Genomic DNA, 18,921 nt, shown 5'->3' with positions numbered 1-18,921 from the left:
TCATCACCCAAAATCAGTGAGTGATGTCATCACCAGTGATGTCACTTGAGCATTTTGAGGGTTGTCAGTCAGTCAGTCAGTCAGCCTCCCTTCAGACCCATGGTTCAGACAGAGCCAGATGTAGGCCGGCAGCCAGCTAGCTGCCTGGCAAAAATACTCGATTCATAAGACAACAACAAAAAAAGAGCGAGAATCTAAACAAACAAATGCACAAATATGGACAAAAATCAAAATAAATCCACTTCTTAATTTAAACAGCAAGTCCTGGGCTTAGGCAGCAACTCTACTGATTGAGCCAAATGAATCAATAAAATGACACGAGTTTGAAGTTGTGTGTCAGTGTACCGACCAGAGCCGCTGTGTACGGCCTCCTTCAGGATCTTCAGCTCGTGGTTGAACTCGGCGAACAGCGAGCTTTTGCACAGAGGCCGCGGGATGAAGCGGCGCTCCAGCTGGTCGGCGATGTGGTGACGCGCCGTGATCTCCTCCTGGGAGTCCGCCGGCTGAGTCAGCAACTAGACACACATAAACACGTGTGTATTGTGTGGTTTCAGTAGATTGAGATGTGCAGCAACTAGACACACATAAACACACGTGTGTATTGTGTGGTTTCAGTGGATTGAGATGTGCAGCAACTAGACACACATAAACACACGTGTGTATTGTGTGGTTTCAGTGGATTGAGATGTGCAGCAACTAGACACACATAAACACACCTGTGTATTGTGTGGTTTCAGTAGATTGAGATGTGCAGCAGCTAGACACACATAAACACACGTGTGTATTGTGTGGTTTCAGTGGATTGAGATGTGCAGCAGCTAGACACACATAAACACACGTGTGTATTGTGTGGTTTCAGTGGATTGAGATGTGCAGCAACTAGACACACATAAACACACACATGTGTGTATTGTGTGGTTTCAGTGGATTGAGATGTGCAGAAGAACATTAAATGGTAAATGGTAAATGGCCTGCATTTATATAGCGCTTTTATCCAAAGCGCTTTACAATCAGTAGGTAGTCTACATTCACCCATTCATACACCGATGGCGGCAGGCTGCCACGCAGGGTGCCTACACACCATCGGGAGCAAGGAGGGTTAAGTGTCTTGCCCAAGGACACAACGACAGCAGCTGGGAGGGAGCGGGGATCGAACCGCCAACCCTTGCGTCATTGGCCGACCCGCTCTACCTCCTGAGCTAAAGCCACCCACATTAATGAAAAGAAAGACGATGAAATGGAAGAACATAATGTAAGCAAATCGAAGAAGGGAAGGTTAAAGTGATAATCCCAAAGATTTCAGTTTCATTCTCTTTGGCATTTCGCCATAGGTGTCCTATGGTGATGAGAGGTAATTGCAGGTGGGATCCAAACAATGTTGCATATTATGTGACATTAGTTAGTCTGTTCGGCCATAGTAACAAGGTGCAATGCTAGCAGAAACCGGAAAAAGCTTTTTGTAGCTCGTTATCCTCCTTCACACAAGAGTTGTTGGGAACCTACAGTAACGTGCATTAGCTCTGCCTACCCTCTCTGGGGTGTCACCACAGACACCCAGCTCATAAATGTTGCAATACTGAAAATGAAAATCTTTTGCGATTATTACTTTAGAGAAAGTTGCAGAAAGTTGAAAAAGCTTCTTAACTCATTGAGTGCCATGGACGAGTATGTTCGTCAATTGGTTTAGTAACGTAGAGTGCCAAGGACGAGTATGTTCGTCAATTGCGTTTTTTGACGGTGGGACGTGCATCAAAGCCAGATCCATCTCCTGTGAAAGTATGGTAGCTGTTGAATGTGTAAAAGCTATTTTAGGGACCCATTAAGTGGCGACAGTGCTCTCCAGATTACAGAAAGGCGAGGAAAAAACAGAAGAAGTCGTTGGGGAAACGGAAATCGCATCGCATCCGTATGCATCGATATGCATGAAGCATAACGTTAGCTGTGCCTGCAGCAGCCAATCTGCTGCCACAATTGAGCACCTCCGTGTCCGCTGCGATAGCCCATCCGCATGATTTTGTTATTAGTTGTTATTATTCTCAACTGGAAGCATGGGAGCCGGTGACAAATACACACGGAACGCTGTAAAAAAGCTGGATGTAGCGGACTTTTCAGTGCAGAGCAAACGCAGCAGAAAGCCCCAGAGACACTCCCATACGGAGGAGGAGTGTGCAGTTGAGGGGGGGGGGGGGTGTGGGGCACGCAGAGCAGCACACAACACTGACCCAGACAGACCCAGACAGCAGGACAGGATTGGCAAACGCAAACCAGAATATCTGATGCCCACCAGCAGCAAATCAAGACCAGCAAGAAGCTGCAACCAGCAGCGCACGCAGGGGCCAGCGCTGCTGATTGCAGCTAAAAAATATTGTTTTGCCAAACAAAATTCCTTGGTTTTCGCTGTTCTATTGAAGGAAATTATTTTTGAGGTGTGACTACATCAGAAAATATTAGCTTCAGTCAGTGATGTGCATGAAATGTTTAATTTCACAAAAGGCTCTTTATCTCAGCTTCTAGAAAAAAACGGCTGTTTTTGGTTAAATCAAGCTATCTTCTCCGGCTGATAACTAAAGAACGGAAAATGATATCAATAAACCTGTTTTTGCTGATGATAGAATAGAGTCTCATCGTTCTTTTTGCGTGTTCGGTGTTTACATAGTAATATCACACAATATTCTGTGGGCCTCGAGAAATCAATGAAAACGCTCTGAAACTCTGGCACTGGGAGCGTCCGTTCTCCAAAAGTGGCTGGCACTCAATGAGTTAAAAGGCACCATTGGAAATTGGACAAGTCCAAGAACAGAAGTTGAAAATGAAAGCTGTAGGACTGATGCAAGAGAGAAATTAACAGCCAAATGGTCAAATACACCGTCTTGACATAAGTTTTTAATGATTGAGCGGACTGACTGCTGAGTGCCAATCTTGATCAAACTGTCTGTGAATCTCTCTCACTCTCAAACATGTTGCTTTCGGCAGAAGACCTGATTTAGTAACTATGTCTAACTGTAACTGAAATGAAAATATATGTGAGTACATTCAACTATTGATTGTCTGAATAATGTGATGAAATCTTTCTATATGAAGGACAGTACAGGTGGGGCTGGACCTTTACCTTGCACTGTATGAAGGGTCTCAGCAGGACAAAGATGGGGATGCGGGTCCGCACGATGAAGTCGATGAAGTCCCAGAAAGCCAGGCCGCCCACTTTCCTCAGGGCCATCTCCTTCACCTGCAGGCTCAGACGGTACCACTGGTTCCCCAACGAGCGTTCAAAGCAAACCAACACCACCTTCAGAGCTGGAGAGGGTTAAAATGTGCAAATGTGCAAAAAAGTTATTGGACCAATGTGGTGTGATGTTTTATTCCTAGAATCTATTTTTTCCCCTTTTTTATCAAATTTTGTCTGGTTTTTCTCCCAGTTTCTCCCCAATTGTACTTTGCCAATTCCCCCTGCTGTCCTGGTCATTGCTCCACCTCCTCTGCCGGTCTGGGGAGAGTTGTAGACTAGCACATGCTTCCTCCGATACATGTGAAGTCGCCAGCCGCTTCTTTTCACCTGACAGCGAGGAGTTTCACCAGCAGAATGTAGCACGTGGGAGGACCACACCATTCCCACAAGTTCCCCTCCCTCCCTAACAGGCGCCCCGACCAACCAGAGGAGGCGCTAGTGAAGCGACCAGGTCTCATACCCCACCGGCTTCCCACCTGCAGACATGGCCAATTGTGTCTCTAGGAACATTTGATCAAGCCGGAAATACTGCTACCGGGAATTGAACCCGGATCTCTGTGGTGGATGTGGTAAGCGAGTCCTTTTACCGCTACATTACCCAGATGCCCCATTCCTAGAATTTCAAATTAGAGCAGAGAACGCTCAAATTATTTAGGGCGCAAGAATAATTACTACCCTAATCACTACAAAGTAATCATCTGACCTTTATCATGGCATGTCAGCATATTGATCCTGTTTACACCATGGTATGAATGATCTCTCCCATACCCAGATATGCTACTTGGCTGGTGGATTCGGCCAAGCCCTCCCTGCGCAGGTCCTTGCCCGTGTCGCCTGGGGTGGAGCAGTGGGCCGGGGAGGCATCCAGCATGAAGTTCTTGGTGCGGGAGGTGGAGATGATTCGAGGAGGCAGCAGGATGTTGATGACCGTCTGCAGCAGCAGGAAGATCTCAGGCTGCTCCAGGTGGGGGCTGTCTGCCGAGGGGAACACACATTACACACATTAAAGACATATTTTAGCTGTTGTGGGGATCAAACGTGTGACTTATTTTATACAGGTAGGTCTCTCTAAGGCTTAGTTTCATATGATAAAAGTGTCATTAAGTTAGCTTTAAAAATTAGCCAGCCACACCTCTGAAAGACAGTAATACTGTATTGGCAGATATTTTCTTTCTTTCAAAACCATGGAGGGCCAAAACAAACCAAGCGTGGACCAAGTTTGGCCTGCGGGCCCCAAATTGGTCAGCCACGTTCAAAGCTTTAGGACCTGAGTTAAATGGCTACTATTTAAAAATTATTATTATTATTATTCCAAAATGAGATATTTCAAACTTCTCAAAATGATAGCATGAAAGTAAATCACTTTGTGGTGAAGTTCAGTCATTGTAAGACATTTGCTTACACAATAGTAATATTTTTGAGGACAGAATCATCTCTAGAATCCACTTTTTCAAATTACAGGTAACAAGAAAATGTTTCAATAATGGCCATATAGCATTTTGGAAATTGAAAATGATGGAGTTCACAAAAGTTTTGCCTGCAAAATATTTAGTTTAATGAGGTTAAATTGAGGTTATATTTAGCTACAAAATACATCACGGATATGGAGAGTGGACATTAGATATTTATACAGTGCCTGTTCCACTGTAAATACATAACGGATATGGAGAGTGGACAGTAGATATTTATACAGTGTCTGTTCTACTGAAAATACATAACGGATATGGAGAGTGGACAGTAGATATTTATACAGTGTCTGTTCTACTGAAAATACATAACGGATATGGAGAGTGGACAGTAGATATTTATACAGTGTCTGTTCTACTGAAAATACATAACGGATATGGAGAGTGGACAGTAGATATTTATACAGTGCCTGTTCCACTGTAAATACATAACGGATATGGAGAGTGGACAGTAGATATTTATACAGTGTCTGTTCTACTGAAAATACATAACGGATATGGAGAGTGGACAGTAGATATTTATACAGTGTCTGTTCTACTGAAAATACATAACGGATATGGAGAGTGGACAGTAGATATTTATACAGTGTCTGTTCTACTGAAAATACATAACGGATATGGAGAGTGGACAGTAGATATTTATACAGTGCCTGTTCCACTGTAAATACATAACGGATATGGAGAGTGGACAGTAGATATTTATACAGTGTCTGTTCTACTGAAAATACATAACGGATATGGAGAGTGGACAGTAGATATTTATACAGTGCCTGTTCCACTGTAAATACATAACGGATATGGAGAGTGGACAGTAGATATTTATACAGTGTCTGTTCCACTGTAAATACATAACGGATATGGAGAGTCGACAGTAGATATTTATACAGTGTCTGTTCCACTGTAAATACACAACTGATATGGAGAGTGCAGTGGTGTATAAAGTCCTCGCAAACCATACTTAAGTCAAAGTAAAGATATATTCCCAGAAAAAGACTTTGGTAAAAGTCAAAGTCACTCATTAGAATATTACTTGAGTAAAAGTCTTAAAGTACTTGATATTTTCTGTACTTAAGTATCAAAAGTAATTTTCTGATATTCAATGTACTTAAGTATTGAAAGTAAAAAGTACAAGTAAATGCTGAGTGGAAGTCTATTTCTTCTTCTTGACTTTTATAGCCGCTGACAAACGTTATGTTGCATTACAGCCACCAAATGGAATGGCGTGTGGATCGTGATTAACGTAACTTGCAAACTAGGAGCACTGATTTGCCAAACCTGATTGCTTGCAGGCTACGCAATTTCTTCTGATTTTACTTTGTAACTAAGATGCTTTGGGGAAATGTAGTGGAGTAAAAGTATCAATTTTATTTGGGAAATGTAGTGGAGTAAAAGTGAAAGTTGACAGAAATATAAATACTCAAGTAAAGTAAAGATACTCAGAAAAAATACTTAAGTACAGTACTTAAGTATTTATACTTAGTTACATTACACCACTGGGAGAGTGGACAGTAGGTATTTATAGAGTGTTCCACTGTAAATACATAACGGATATGGAGAGTGGACAGTAGATATTTATACAGTGTCTGTTCCACTGTAAATACATAACGGATATGGAGAGTGGACAGTAGATATTTATACAGTGTCTGTTCCACTGTAAATACACAACAGATATGGAGAGTGAACAGTAGGTATTTATACAGTGTTCCACTGTAAATACATAACGGATATGGAGAGTGGACAGTAGATATTTATACAGTGCCTGTTCCACTGTAAGTAGATGTCTGTATGCCTTCTTTACCTTTGCTTCCTGAGCCCACAGTCAGCACAAAGGGAATGAGCAGGTTGAGCAGCATCCCCTCTCGCCTCTCCTGATTGGTGAATGGTGAGATCACATGGCTGAGAGGGAAGTCATCCTTCAATGCCTGGGAATGCCAAATGGTTGGGTGAGGTGGAGGAAACAACACATACAGTACATCTTAAATCTTAAATCAAGGCTAGTAATCATAATTCATGACCGTGATTACAGTGTGTAGCAAAATAAGGGTGACTAGTATTATTATTATTATTACTCACACATTACAATATACACAAAAAATGTAAACTGTTAATCTAAATGATTGATGATTTCTAGACACTGTGCATGTGCAGTTGAGCAGGCGAAGCGTGTGAGCCGGTATGCTAGAAATGAGCATGCAATATTTATTCATAGATAGAGAGATGAATAGATATTTAGGAAGCCTGTAAGCACCAATGGAGTTTAGTTGGAACATAGTTAGATGAAGATAGTGGTGGTCTACTCTACTGTACCTGGATCTGTAGGGCGACCAGTCGAACCACTGCTGTGCTGAAGGGGAGCGGAGGGGAGAGGTAGGGGCTGAGGTGGAGCAGTGGGAGTCCATCCGCCACACTGGAGGGCCCGACCACGCCCATCACCTGACACACACACACACACACACACACACACACACACACACACACTCTGTTACGGACAAGCTTTCAACGGAGGCGGTCGCATTTCTCCTCGTCTCCCTCTCCTACTCCCTTTCCCTCTCCCTATCCCTCTGCTTTTGCTACCCGGAGCCAATCTTGCATTTGTCTCCTCGAAACTACAAATATGGATTATATGGCTGGTCTCTCAACGCAATCGACAAAATTATTGTGGGGTCCAGGGAACCCCCCCCCCCCTCTGACCAGACGGGACCTTCGCCGCGGGATACGGGAAGACAGCAGTCATTGACCCTAGGCTGCACGTCACGATAAACGAGATGAGCGGGGCAGTGAGTACTTGGACTGTTGCGATTTCTGATCTGAATCATAAAAATGGATTACTTCTTGGAGATATCACTGCCGCTGCGCCGAAGTGTTTAAAATTGAGGACCAGGACTGAGTCATGTGAGGAATGTTGTTGATCGCTGCACCGCACCGGGGAAACCCAAACATCTGATTGAATCTGCCCCCCCCCCCCCCCACCTGCTATCAGCCGTCAAGGACACTAGCAGCAAAACTCTCCAGAAGCTTCGACTGCAACCTGCGTTTCCAACATTCACCCCCCCCCCCCCCCGACATCTGATGCCTGACATTTGGACTGGAGGGGGCTCAGACTTACACACACATATACTCACATGAACCCTAAGGACTCATAGGCCAACACACATGGTCACGCACGCACTCCCCCAAACCCCCCCCCCTCCCGCCCCCCTTCCCTAAACCCCACCCCCCGCCTTCAGCAACTTCCCCCCGCTTTCGCAACCCCCCCTCCCCCTTCCCTCCCACGAACCAAACTGGCGCTGAAATGGCAGCCTCCTTGGTGTCGTGGTGTGGGTTGTCTTTGCTGGTAATCCTGTACATTTACAACAAATGTATTTGTTGTAAATGGCAAAAGGCCTTTTAGTCATTCATAGCCATTGTTTCTACCTGTTCATGCTCTGTGTATGTTCTTATGTTTTTGCCTTTTTCTGGTATTATTCCTGCACTTATATTTCTGTGTTGCTATTTTAATGTGTAAAGCACTCTGTGCATTCGTGCTGGGAAGGGTGCTATATAAATAAAATTTTACTTACTTACTTACTTACTTACTATTTGTATTGTATAATATTGAAGTGTGCCTTTATTACTTTTCAAATTAGTAATAATGTGAATTCTGAGTGTATTTAATTTAAATGCTTTGTCCAATCCAAATTGCTGGCGCTGTTCAATGGCGACCCGGTTTTGCTCTCCGACTCTGAGAGCGAACCAAGCAGAATTTCACTCGTGATACTTGTACCATGAAGTGACAATAAAGTTTATCTCATCTCATCTCTCATCTCTCATCACACACACACACACACACACACACACACACACACACAAAACAGCTATTAGACAAAAAGAAGATGCGTGTTTTTCCTACGGCGCTGGGCCTGGGGGAAAGGGGGCCATAGGGATAGGACGGTCGTGGAGAATGGGGATTCGAGGGATGGGCAGGGTTAGTGGCTAGGGGGATATGGGTGGTGTTAGGGGGGGGGGGGGGGGGGGGCGAGGGAAAAGGGGGAGTGGTGCCGTGGGCTTGAAGGTTTGCACTGGTTCCATACCAGGTTCACACAGACGTTGATGAGCGAGCGCAGGTGTGGGAGGAAAGAGATGATTGGCTGTCGCTGCAGCGTCAGACAGATCCCCTCAATCAGACTGCTGGCCGCCTCCCACTCCACCTGTCTCCTGGGGAACACGTCCCATACACACCCAGACCCAGTCACAATATGCGCACATATACAAAACATTATCATACATTCCAAAAACCTTACAACACCGTACTGCGCTCACATCATACCAGAGTTACCCTACATACAAGTTGCAGATGGGGGGGGGGGGGGGGGGGGGTTTAGGGGGCTTGGCTCATGTCAGCCATCTAATGGAAATTGTATGTAGGACTTGTGGAGATTTTTTCTAGGCGCTGATATCTCCCACTTGGTGTCATGAAGTACATCAACAAGGATGCAAGCAGAAAATCGAACAATGTTGGCAGTCCAAGGTAAGGGAAAAAAACAGGTTATATTCATCACACTAATACTACCGTACTAGTTAGGGAATATATCAGATATCTGGCCAACCTGCAATAAATTGAAAAAATACTTAGGAGACACCTTTACAAAGACATTGGTGAAGACATTTCTTGGTAAGGAATTGGTTGTTCCCAGATATATATATACAGTATATATATATATATACATATATATATATATATATATATATATATATATATATATATATATGCAATATTCCCTAACTATACACTAAATCTATTGCAAAAAATTAGCAATATCTGGTGCAGTTTATTTGTGGTTTATTTTTAAGCGCAACAAAAACTGACGAAGGCTAATTGCCATCTTGGATGTGGGCATTCCAATGAGTTAAACAGCTTCCAAGTTGTAGTAACCAGATGTCATCCCATTCTTCTGCTTCTTCTGATATGACATGAACACAGCACAACATAAAGTAATAGTATAGAATCAAACCTAAGTAAGTTGAAAGTTAGACTAAACACCTCCCTCTGACTTTTCATAACTTCCCCCGTAAAATCATCACCAGTAAAATTGCTTCATCCTGAGCCTACAGTAACAAAGCATATATTGACAGCAAATATTGCAAAGCTCACAAACACAGCCAGCACACTACAACAACAGTTCCTGATGTGGAGTTCACACACCAATGTTCCCTCTGAGCGAGTGGAGTCCACTTCTTCCTCATGGATGAGTAGACAGGTTTCCTTCCACGCAAACACACCAGGCTTACTCCCATATTAACGAGGTTACTGAGGAATGGAATCAACCATCCTAATCCTTTTTTTTCCTTCCTCTTCTTTACCGTGTGTATGACAGTAACAGATGTGGATGTAAACACAGACAATGGAATTGGCCAGTAGTGTTTGGTAATGGTTGGTGAAAACCTGCATCCCAGGCACAAGAGGCTTAGAGGGAACATTGTTGGGATCTCTCTCCAATTCTCACATCACACACCCACGCGCGCGCACACACACACACACACACACACACACACACACACACACACACCCACACATGGACGCAGGCACACACACACGCACACACACACACAAACACACAGCAGCAGCACTTACGTTACAGACGCACAAAGGCAGCGCTACAGAGGACAGTGCCAAGAAGCCGTCTATCTACTGTACACACCACGGCACTGGGACGGGCACTGGCACTGGCACGGCACGACACACTCACGGTGATAGAGAGAAAAGAGTGGGCGTTCAACAGACCTGGTGCACAGTGCCTGTGGGCGAGCGCACCTGAGCGTAGGCATCTTGTGGATCTTGTTGAACATGCGGTCGAGCCTCTTGAGTATGAGGATGAGGGCTGGCCGGAGGGCCTCGGCCGACCAGTCAGTGATGGGCAGCATCTCCATGATGTAGCGGCGCAGTCCTCGGCTCTCCATGGTCAGCGTGTCGTACGGCGCCAGCTTCAGCAGGGCGTGTGCGATCTCCGCCAGTCTGGGGAAGACACACACACACACACGCACATACATTCAGTGCCAACACTAAATCAGTGCTATTCCAGCTACATAACCTGACACTGCCAGATACACTAAATCAGTGCTATTCCAGCTACATAACCTGACATTGCCAGATGCTTTGTTTTCACATAACCATCGGGGAACTAGTCACTCAGGAAGCCGTTTCAAAGGGCAGACACTTTAAAAAAATACCTGGCAGGTGAGTGGATGAACCATCTGTCTATCCCGTCTATCAGGGACTCTGTCTTGTTGTCGTCTCACCTAAGCCTAATTGGTGTGAACCACTGGTGGTTCAGATTCAAACCAACAGATTTGAGCGTGGCAAAATGGATTCGTCATGTGATCGTGATCTCATGATCTCGCACGAATCCAGCTGTATCGCAAAGCACATAACCACATGAGATCATGAAAGGAAAGGGTTAGGCTAGTGAAGCCTTGAATCTGTATTGTTCTTGCTATACTAATTAAATCTGCCATTTTGGCAAATCCTGTAGTGGCCCCCCATAGTTTAGTTAAGTGTATGCCCACTGTCATGCATTTCCCTGTATCAGTTCACCAGGTGTCATATAAACACGGGGCTCACAATCTGGATACCTAAATCGGTCGCAAGATGATGTATGGAATATGAAATAATCTATTTCAAATGTACAAATGTATATCTACATCTTTATCTGTGATTAATGCGTTTTTACATGAGAAATACGGATTATTTCCAGGCTTTTCTCTAGACTTTCCCTCAATAATTAATTAAGAGAAATAGCCTAAAAAGGGAAAATAATAATAATCCTTGATGTCACTGTTCTGCACATGTACATGTGCACTTGCAAAAGGGAGGGTCCCAGGTAGACAATGATTGTTAGAGGTTGTGAGCTCTGAGCACCAGAGATGTCCATCTTCCAGCTATTTGTGAGGTGGGGGTACAGTAGCCTAACAGGTAGAGGAGTGGGTTTGGGGGGGGGGGGGGGGGATACTGAATCTTCTCACCTCATGTGGGATTTGATATCCAGAAGCTCCAGGGCCGTGACTCGCGGCTCGCCGGCCACGTTCTGCAGGATTTTGAGTCGCGGGCCGCAGTGCTTGTAAAACTCGGTGCAGATGTTGAGGAGAGACTCCCGCGGCCGACGAAACTCCTCCCTGGCGATGCGCTCGTCCAGCTCCTCCCTGGGCATGCCCTGTCCCTCCTCCAGCAGGTGGAGGTTGTCCCTGGGAGCGTGCGCGCACACACACACACACACACACACACACACACACACACAGACACAAATGCATCCGCACACATCGACCCACAAACACAGATATTCACACACATGGATTGAGATGCATATATCAAAATATACAGTATACACATACATACGAATACAGAATAGACACAACTATAGAAACAAACACCATATCATGACATTTTTAATAAGTCAAACATCCTATAAGTCTAAAAACACAAAACTCGACCAATTTAATTCATTCGGTGACTGAGTTACACCTGGGATGGCAGGTGAATGCAATTAACTAGCTGGTAGGAGGAAAAACAAGCAGATCTCTCGGTCAGGAGCATTGACTGTATATAAATATGGATGATGCGTCTCCACTTCCACCGTTATGCAAAAGTGAAGGCAAAATACCACAGATACCAGCGCTGCCATCTTGCGCTGGCAACGTCATTTGCAACCAGAGTCTACGCAGTAGGGGATGGAACCGCAGTATCGAGTGCCCCCTAACTGAACTTTTTGCATCAGAATCAGAATCAGAATCAGAATCACTTTTATTGCCACAGTATGCAAGTTACATATGAGGAATTTGTCTTAGTGTCTGTATGCAGCGTAGCGGTTACATCAATATACAGGGATAAGAAGTAGGAAGATAACTAACGGCAATCGCAAGGTTGCAAGTGCAATCAAATCAAATCAAATCGAGTCAATATATACAATATGTACATGAGTGGTGAAGTGTTCTGTGGATGATAAATATGAATTTACGTTGGATTTACATGAGATTTACAGACTGAGTTAAATATGCGTTAAATAGGCAGTGGATTTACATGAATTTACAGTCATAGTTAGTTTACATTGAATGTACATGAAATTTACAGGCTAAGTTAAAGGTCCCAATTCGTGCAGCTGTAACCTCTTAACACATTCACTGCCAGCCGTTTTTCAATACTGTAGTTTTTTTGAGGATTCTGGCTCATCTTTCAAGAGCCAAGGATTCGTTTCTGTTAGGATTTTGTGAACACACAATATCTCAAAAGAACTAATAGAATGTGTGCTTTCTCTGTCTAAAAGAGTTAGTTTGTAGAGTTAGTAGTTATGTAAGCATTAGCAGTTGAATACAGCATGGTTTCAGCGTCAGAAAATTTATTCTGAGATAAACGGCTTTTTGTGAAATTTGATAGAACAGTCACTTTAACCATTCATTTTTGGCATCAGTAAGACGTCAGACATCTAAACAATAGTTTTGAACAGTAATTTCCTCCATAACAGCAGGAAACACCCCTCTCCTTCAAACTCCTCCCTCCGTGTGTGTTCTTCTTGGCTGCAGCGGGCGTGTCACAAGCTCGTTGCTGCTGCTGCTGTAACCTCGCGTCACCAGACTCACTGCTTTGCTGCTGCTCTGCCTGTCTGCTGGCGGCCGCTGGACAAGTGTGGATGGGCTCGCTCGTTTCTTGGGGTTCTGAGAGCTTTGATGAAGCTTTTGCGATTCTGGTCTTATTTATGCTGCGTGTTTCAAAGTGTGTTCCACCCGTAATCTATTATGCAAATTTGCAAAACCCCACCGCCAGCTCCCAAGCGCGAAAGCGTTTTCGCCAATCCATTTTCATGAGAATGGCTTCCTCACCCTGCTTTTTGCTTGCCTTCCTCTAGAATGGAGAGCACTGTCGCCACTTAGTGGGTCGGTGGAATGGGTTGTACACGTTCGGTAGCTCCAATATTTTTTATAGGAGACGTGGGGGGCATTGATCCACGTAGCACCGTCAAAAAAAAAAAAATATTTTTTTTGACGTCTCAACTCGTCATTGGCAGTGAACCGTTGGATTTTTTTTGACGAGTCAACTCGCCATTGGCAGTGAACGTGTTAAAAACGTGTGTCTCTGGTCCATAAAACATGATTCTGGATTAATTTGTCGAAAATATAGCAACCCTGTTCGTTCTGACGGAGTTCTCACTTCCTCATCTCGTCGCTTCCCAAGAATGGTCTGTTTCTATAATATATTCAGAACTAACAGTTCCCATTGGCCGCTGAGGGAGAGCCCGCCCCAGGCTCCCAGCGGCCAATCAGATTAGCGTCCGTGGACCAGCACGCTAGGTTGTGTCCACAACTAACGTTAGCAACGAGCTATCGCTAACTTAACGGTTGCTACGCTAAAGAGGACATCTCAAAATGCCTAGACTTACCGAATGCACCTCCGCAGTTGCTGGATCACGTACAGTTGGCGTCGCTCCAGCTAGAAGTGTTAATTTTGTGGCTAAACCTTGATTGTACTGCCCCAGATTGTTGAAACATTCTGGGCTGAAATGGTTAGCACAGACCAACAGGTCGGGGTCCACCCGCTATGCCGACCACCCGCTATGCCGACCACCCGCAATGCCGACCTTAGGTTTAGGCGTGGGGGTGGGAGAGGTTAGGTTTTGGGTTAGGGTCTGGGGGAGGTTAGGTTTAGGCATGGCATGGGGGGAGGTTAGGTTTGGCGTGGGGGCTGGGAGAGACATAGACGCGGCACCCAACAGGTCATGATGAATCTCGCGCTGAAACAGCTTACTATGGCAAACAATAGACAAAATGGTGCAGGTAGCTTGTGTGAGAGAGACCGCGCGCAGTATGCTTAAGGAGCCGCATGATGTAACACGAAACCGTCTCGGAGAACAGAGTGTAAGGGGCGTGGCTTGAAGGAGACTGCAGGGGGGAGCTGGATAGGGAGAAATCCAACTCTGACAGTTCTGAGGTTGTGAGCACTCATTACAGAGAGGGATGACAGCAGCATATATGCATTTAGAAGTAAAAACAGCTTTTGCATGGAATGGGACCTTTAAATAGGCATTAAGGTGCAGGGAATTTACATACATTTACTAGTCCCAGTTAGACAGGCATTAAATTAGATACAGTATGAGTTCCAGTTTTATGGGGGGGGAGTTCAGTTGAGCTTAGGAGGAGGTAGTGAGTTTGTGTGTGTGTGTGTGGGGGGGGGGGGGTTGTTGGTGAGGCCCTTGGCGGAAGGGGTTTCCGGGCCTTGTTGGTGAGGCTGATGGCGGTTGGGAAGAAGCTGGTCTTGTGGCGGGTGGTTCTGGTCTTGGCAGACCTCAGTCTCTTGCCGTGGGGGAGTGTCTTAAAGAGTTTGTGGCCAGGGTGGGAGGGGTCAGCCATGATTTTGCGAGACCGCTTCAGTGTCCTGGCTGCATGCAGGTCCTGGAGGGATGGCAGGTTGCATCCGATTATCCTCTCAGCACAGCGGATGATGCACTGAAGTCTGTTGATGTCTTTTTGAGTGGCAGCAGCATACCAGACGGTGATGGAGGAGGTGAGGATGGACTCAACGATGGAGGAGTAGAAGTGCACCATCGTGGCCTTTGGCACTTTGAATTTCTTCAGCTGCCGCACAAAGTACATCCTCTACTGTGCCTTCTTGGTGAGAGCTCTGATGTTCAGCTCCCATTTTAGCTCCCATTGCCTGGATTCAAACTTACAGTCTTTCCGACTTTACAGTAAGACTACGGTACTGTAGTACGACTGAAGGCTTGTTAAGGTAACTACACAACTAACCACATAACGGTAATGGTCATATCACAGTTATGGAAAATTACAGTAGTTTTAACAGTACATCTCCTGTTCCTACGTAACTTGCAATTCCAGAACACACGTCAGCAGGGCTGTCATCAGAGCAGCTGCCAGTGACAGCTTGAGAGTTGCTGTGACAGCTGTCAATCACCCCTTTTTGTATTGTCAAATAACTAATTAAGAACAAACTAATCAGAAAAATGTGCACTTGAGCGCACATTAGCGTGATAAGAACTACCTAAAATGATAGAAACCATCTTTGGGAAAAATTTATTTGACGTGTACTTTGATTATTAGTTTGCCTCAGGTCCAATAACATGGAGAAGGCCGGACTTATGACCTATACTGCAGCCAGCCACAATACAAGGGGGTGATCGAGATGTTTTGGCTTCACTTTTGGGGAGTAGTCATGACATTATTTTTTTTGTCTTGTTACAGTCAATGGTCAGGAGGAGCAGGACTGAGAGGCATTGCTGTATCTGATGTGATGTTGTGGTGCTGACCTGGTGTTGAGCCCTCCTGACAGGGCGTGGTTGGCTGTCGTGGCGCCCTTGTGGCCCTGGTCACAGCGGGACATCTGAGGTGCTGTCATGGGCCTGAGGTGTGGAAGTGGTAATTATTTAAATGTTGAAACTTTTGTACTCGTAAGTCTTTCCTCTTTGGAGTTTTTGTTTTGCTTAATTTGTGACATTTTACTTGTTTTACAGAAACTTCTTAATATGAATTCTGGAATGACATTTAACCTGTCAGTGATAACCTGCCCTAAAACTCCACCTAAAATGGACATATTGCATCCGGTGCACATTGTGGCAACCTCTGCGTGTGTGTGTGTGTGTGTGTGTGTGTGTGTGTGTGTGTGTGTGTGTGTGTGTGTGTGTGTGTGTGTGTGTGTGTGTGTGTGTGTGTGTGTGTGTGTGTGTGTGTGTGTGTGTGTGTGTGTGTGTGTGTGTGTGTGTGTGTGTGTGTGTGTGTGTGTGTGTGTGTGTGTGTGTGTGTGTGTGTGTGTGTGTGTGTGTGTGTGTGTGTGTGTGTGTGTGTGTGTGTGTGTGTGTGTGTGTGTGTGTGTGTGTGTGTGTGTGTGTGTGTGTGTGTGTGTGTGTGTGTGTGTGTGTGTGTGTGTGTGTGTGTGTGTGTGTGTGTGTGTGTGTGTGTGTGTGTGCGTGCGCACGCGCAGAAAGGGAGCTTTATTTATATACTGTAGTGTAATGCACAAGACAATTTAAATGTGCTTCACATAAAAACATAACAATTACATCATTATTTTCAGTAAAATGACATTATAAAATAAAGACAGAAAAATAAAAATAGGTAAGTATTAGTAAGGATATTATCATACTCCAGCAGAACAAACCTCTATTCACCTTATGCAGAAGAGACCGTCTGGCTTGAGAGACTAACAGGAAGTGTAAATACAATCGGAAGTTCCGATTGTATTTACACTCATAAACCTAGTCTGACTCATAATGTGAGCCAAACTAGGTTTGACCGACATTATCTTATGCCTTCTGGTTCTGCCATTCACTAACAGGATTCTGGGCCAAAATATTTGACTGGTATTCTAAAGCTTACAAAATAACCCTACAACCGGAGGCAGAACTCACCATCTTCGGCTGCTCGGAGTCCTCAATGAACTTCCCTACAGCCGTGCAACAATCTCTGACATTGGGTACAACAGTTGCCAAAAGACTCATTCTGAAGGAATGGAAGTCCTCCTCTTCACCTTCTTTTCAGGTGTGGCTGATGGACATGATCTCTGTTGTACAGATGGAGAAACTCAGGTCCCTGAGAACCAACACGCTTGGGAGGTTCTCAACTGTCTGGGACCCGTTTTTGGCCTACTTCAACGAGGTTAAGAATGACCAGTAACTGAGGTTAGGGGTGACGGATGGCTCGCCCAGCTGGTATCTCATGGACCCTTTGCGGCTGATAGCGCCATGTTGCAATGTTGATGTATGTTTTGTTTTTGTTTTTTTTCCTTTCCTTTCCTGTGTCTGAGCCTGTTTGTCTTGTTTGTATATTGTTCTCTAAAAAATTAAAATAAAATATAAAAACCAGGTGAGTCAGTTTGAGCAAGTAAAACAGCCGGCGTTTTGAACAGGAAGTCGTGATACAATGGGTCAAGTGGGCGGGGCTGCATAAGGTGAATATAGAAATGAGGCTCTATGCCTACATTGTATATGACTCATCTACCATGTTGCAACATAGGAATGTGTGTGTGTGTGTGTGCGTGTGTGTGTGTGTGTGTGCGCATGTGCGTGTGCGTGTGTGTGCGTGTGTGTGTGCGTGTGCGTGACAGCGCGTGCGTGTGCAGACCTGGTGAGGGTCTCGGAGCTGTAGAGCAGTGCCTGCAGCGAAGTGGCCAGGGCGGCGATGGCTGCGATCTCGTCCCTGGCCACTGAGGCCGACTCCATGGTGATCGTGTTGCTCTTCAGCTTCTGGAGGAAGCAGGGAACCAAAGCCTCCAGCACCATCAGCATCTGGAGACTGAGGAGGGACACAGAGAGAGAGAGAGAGAGAGAGAGAGAGAGAGAGAGAGAGAGAGAGAGAGAGAGAGAGAGAGAGAGAGAGAGAGAGAGAACTCTGTGAGCTTTGAAAATGTACATTTCGCACACTGATTTGGCAATATTCTTCTTCTTCTTAGAAACAGCCATGTACAATGATTTGAATTGAACTGAGAGAGAAAGAAAGAGGACAGAGACAAAAAACCGAGGGAGAGATACAGTAATAAAAAGAGACTGAAAGAGACAGGAAGAAACAGAATGCGAGAACCAAAGAGTATAAAACAGTGAGAAAGTACACTCATGAAAACAAAAACCACAGATGACAAGTGCAAAATCTGCAAAAATGTACCACTAAATGCTATAAATACAGAGAAAAAATAAAAATGAGGCAGCCACACCCCACAAGAGAAAAACAAGAGAAAGGATATAGGGAAAAAAGAATGAAAAATAAATATGGAGAAAGACACACAGGCACACAGAAAAGAAAAATAGATGAGATGAGAGGACTTGAAATATTTTGGTTATAGGGAATTGACAAAAATAAGCCTTCCTCAAGAGGAGGAGATATTGTCAACAGGCTACTTTGCAGAGAGGCTTACTGGATACACTAAACTGCATTGAGCCATATGGACTCAATGAGGACAACTAATATTGGTGGATAATTGTAACCTTTAACACGTTCACTGCCAATGACGTATTAATACGTCAAAAATAATCGATTTTTTTTTTTTGACGGTGGGACGTTGATCTAACCCTTTTACGTCTCCTACACCAGAATTGGAGGTATTGAATGTGTATAATCTATTTTACGGACCCACTGAGTGGCGACATGTCTCTCCACAGTAGAAAGAGGCGACCCAAAACTGGAGGGAAAAGCGAGGAAGCCGTTCTCATACTGTAAAATTGATGGCGAAAACGCTTTCACTTTCGCGCTGATGCACAGCGG

General features: G+C 44.7%; 1 protein-coding gene across 1 annotated transcript in view; it reads right to left on the bottom strand.

Annotated features, from left to right (window-relative positions):
- unc80 (unc-80 homolog (C. elegans)) overlaps positions 1 to 18,921 on the bottom strand; it is a gene marked incomplete at both ends in the record, with an annotated part of 113,112 nt that overhangs the window by 9,490 nt on the left and 84,701 nt on the right. Inside the window, 10 exons of the mRNA XM_083633099.1 lie at positions 350 to 515; positions 3,110 to 3,294; positions 3,995 to 4,201; positions 6,491 to 6,614; positions 7,000 to 7,125; positions 8,763 to 8,886; positions 10,454 to 10,684; positions 11,692 to 11,910; positions 15,978 to 16,070; positions 17,788 to 17,958. Coding sequence (XP_083489225.1) covers positions 350 to 515; positions 3,110 to 3,294; positions 3,995 to 4,201; positions 6,491 to 6,614; positions 7,000 to 7,125; positions 8,763 to 8,886; positions 10,454 to 10,684; positions 11,692 to 11,910; positions 15,978 to 16,070; positions 17,788 to 17,958 — 1,646 coding nt within the window. The remainder of the gene's footprint in view (positions 1 to 349; positions 516 to 3,109; positions 3,295 to 3,994; positions 4,202 to 6,490; positions 6,615 to 6,999; positions 7,126 to 8,762; positions 8,887 to 10,453; positions 10,685 to 11,691; positions 11,911 to 15,977; positions 16,071 to 17,787; positions 17,959 to 18,921) is intronic.

The sequence above is a fragment of the Poromitra crassiceps genome (assembly GCF_964638095.1).
Source record: "Poromitra crassiceps genome assembly, chromosome: 3".
NCBI classification, from domain to species: Eukaryota; Metazoa; Chordata; class Actinopteri; order Beryciformes; family Melamphaidae; genus Poromitra; species Poromitra crassiceps.
This window is presented reverse-complemented; position numbering and strand designations above follow the sequence as displayed.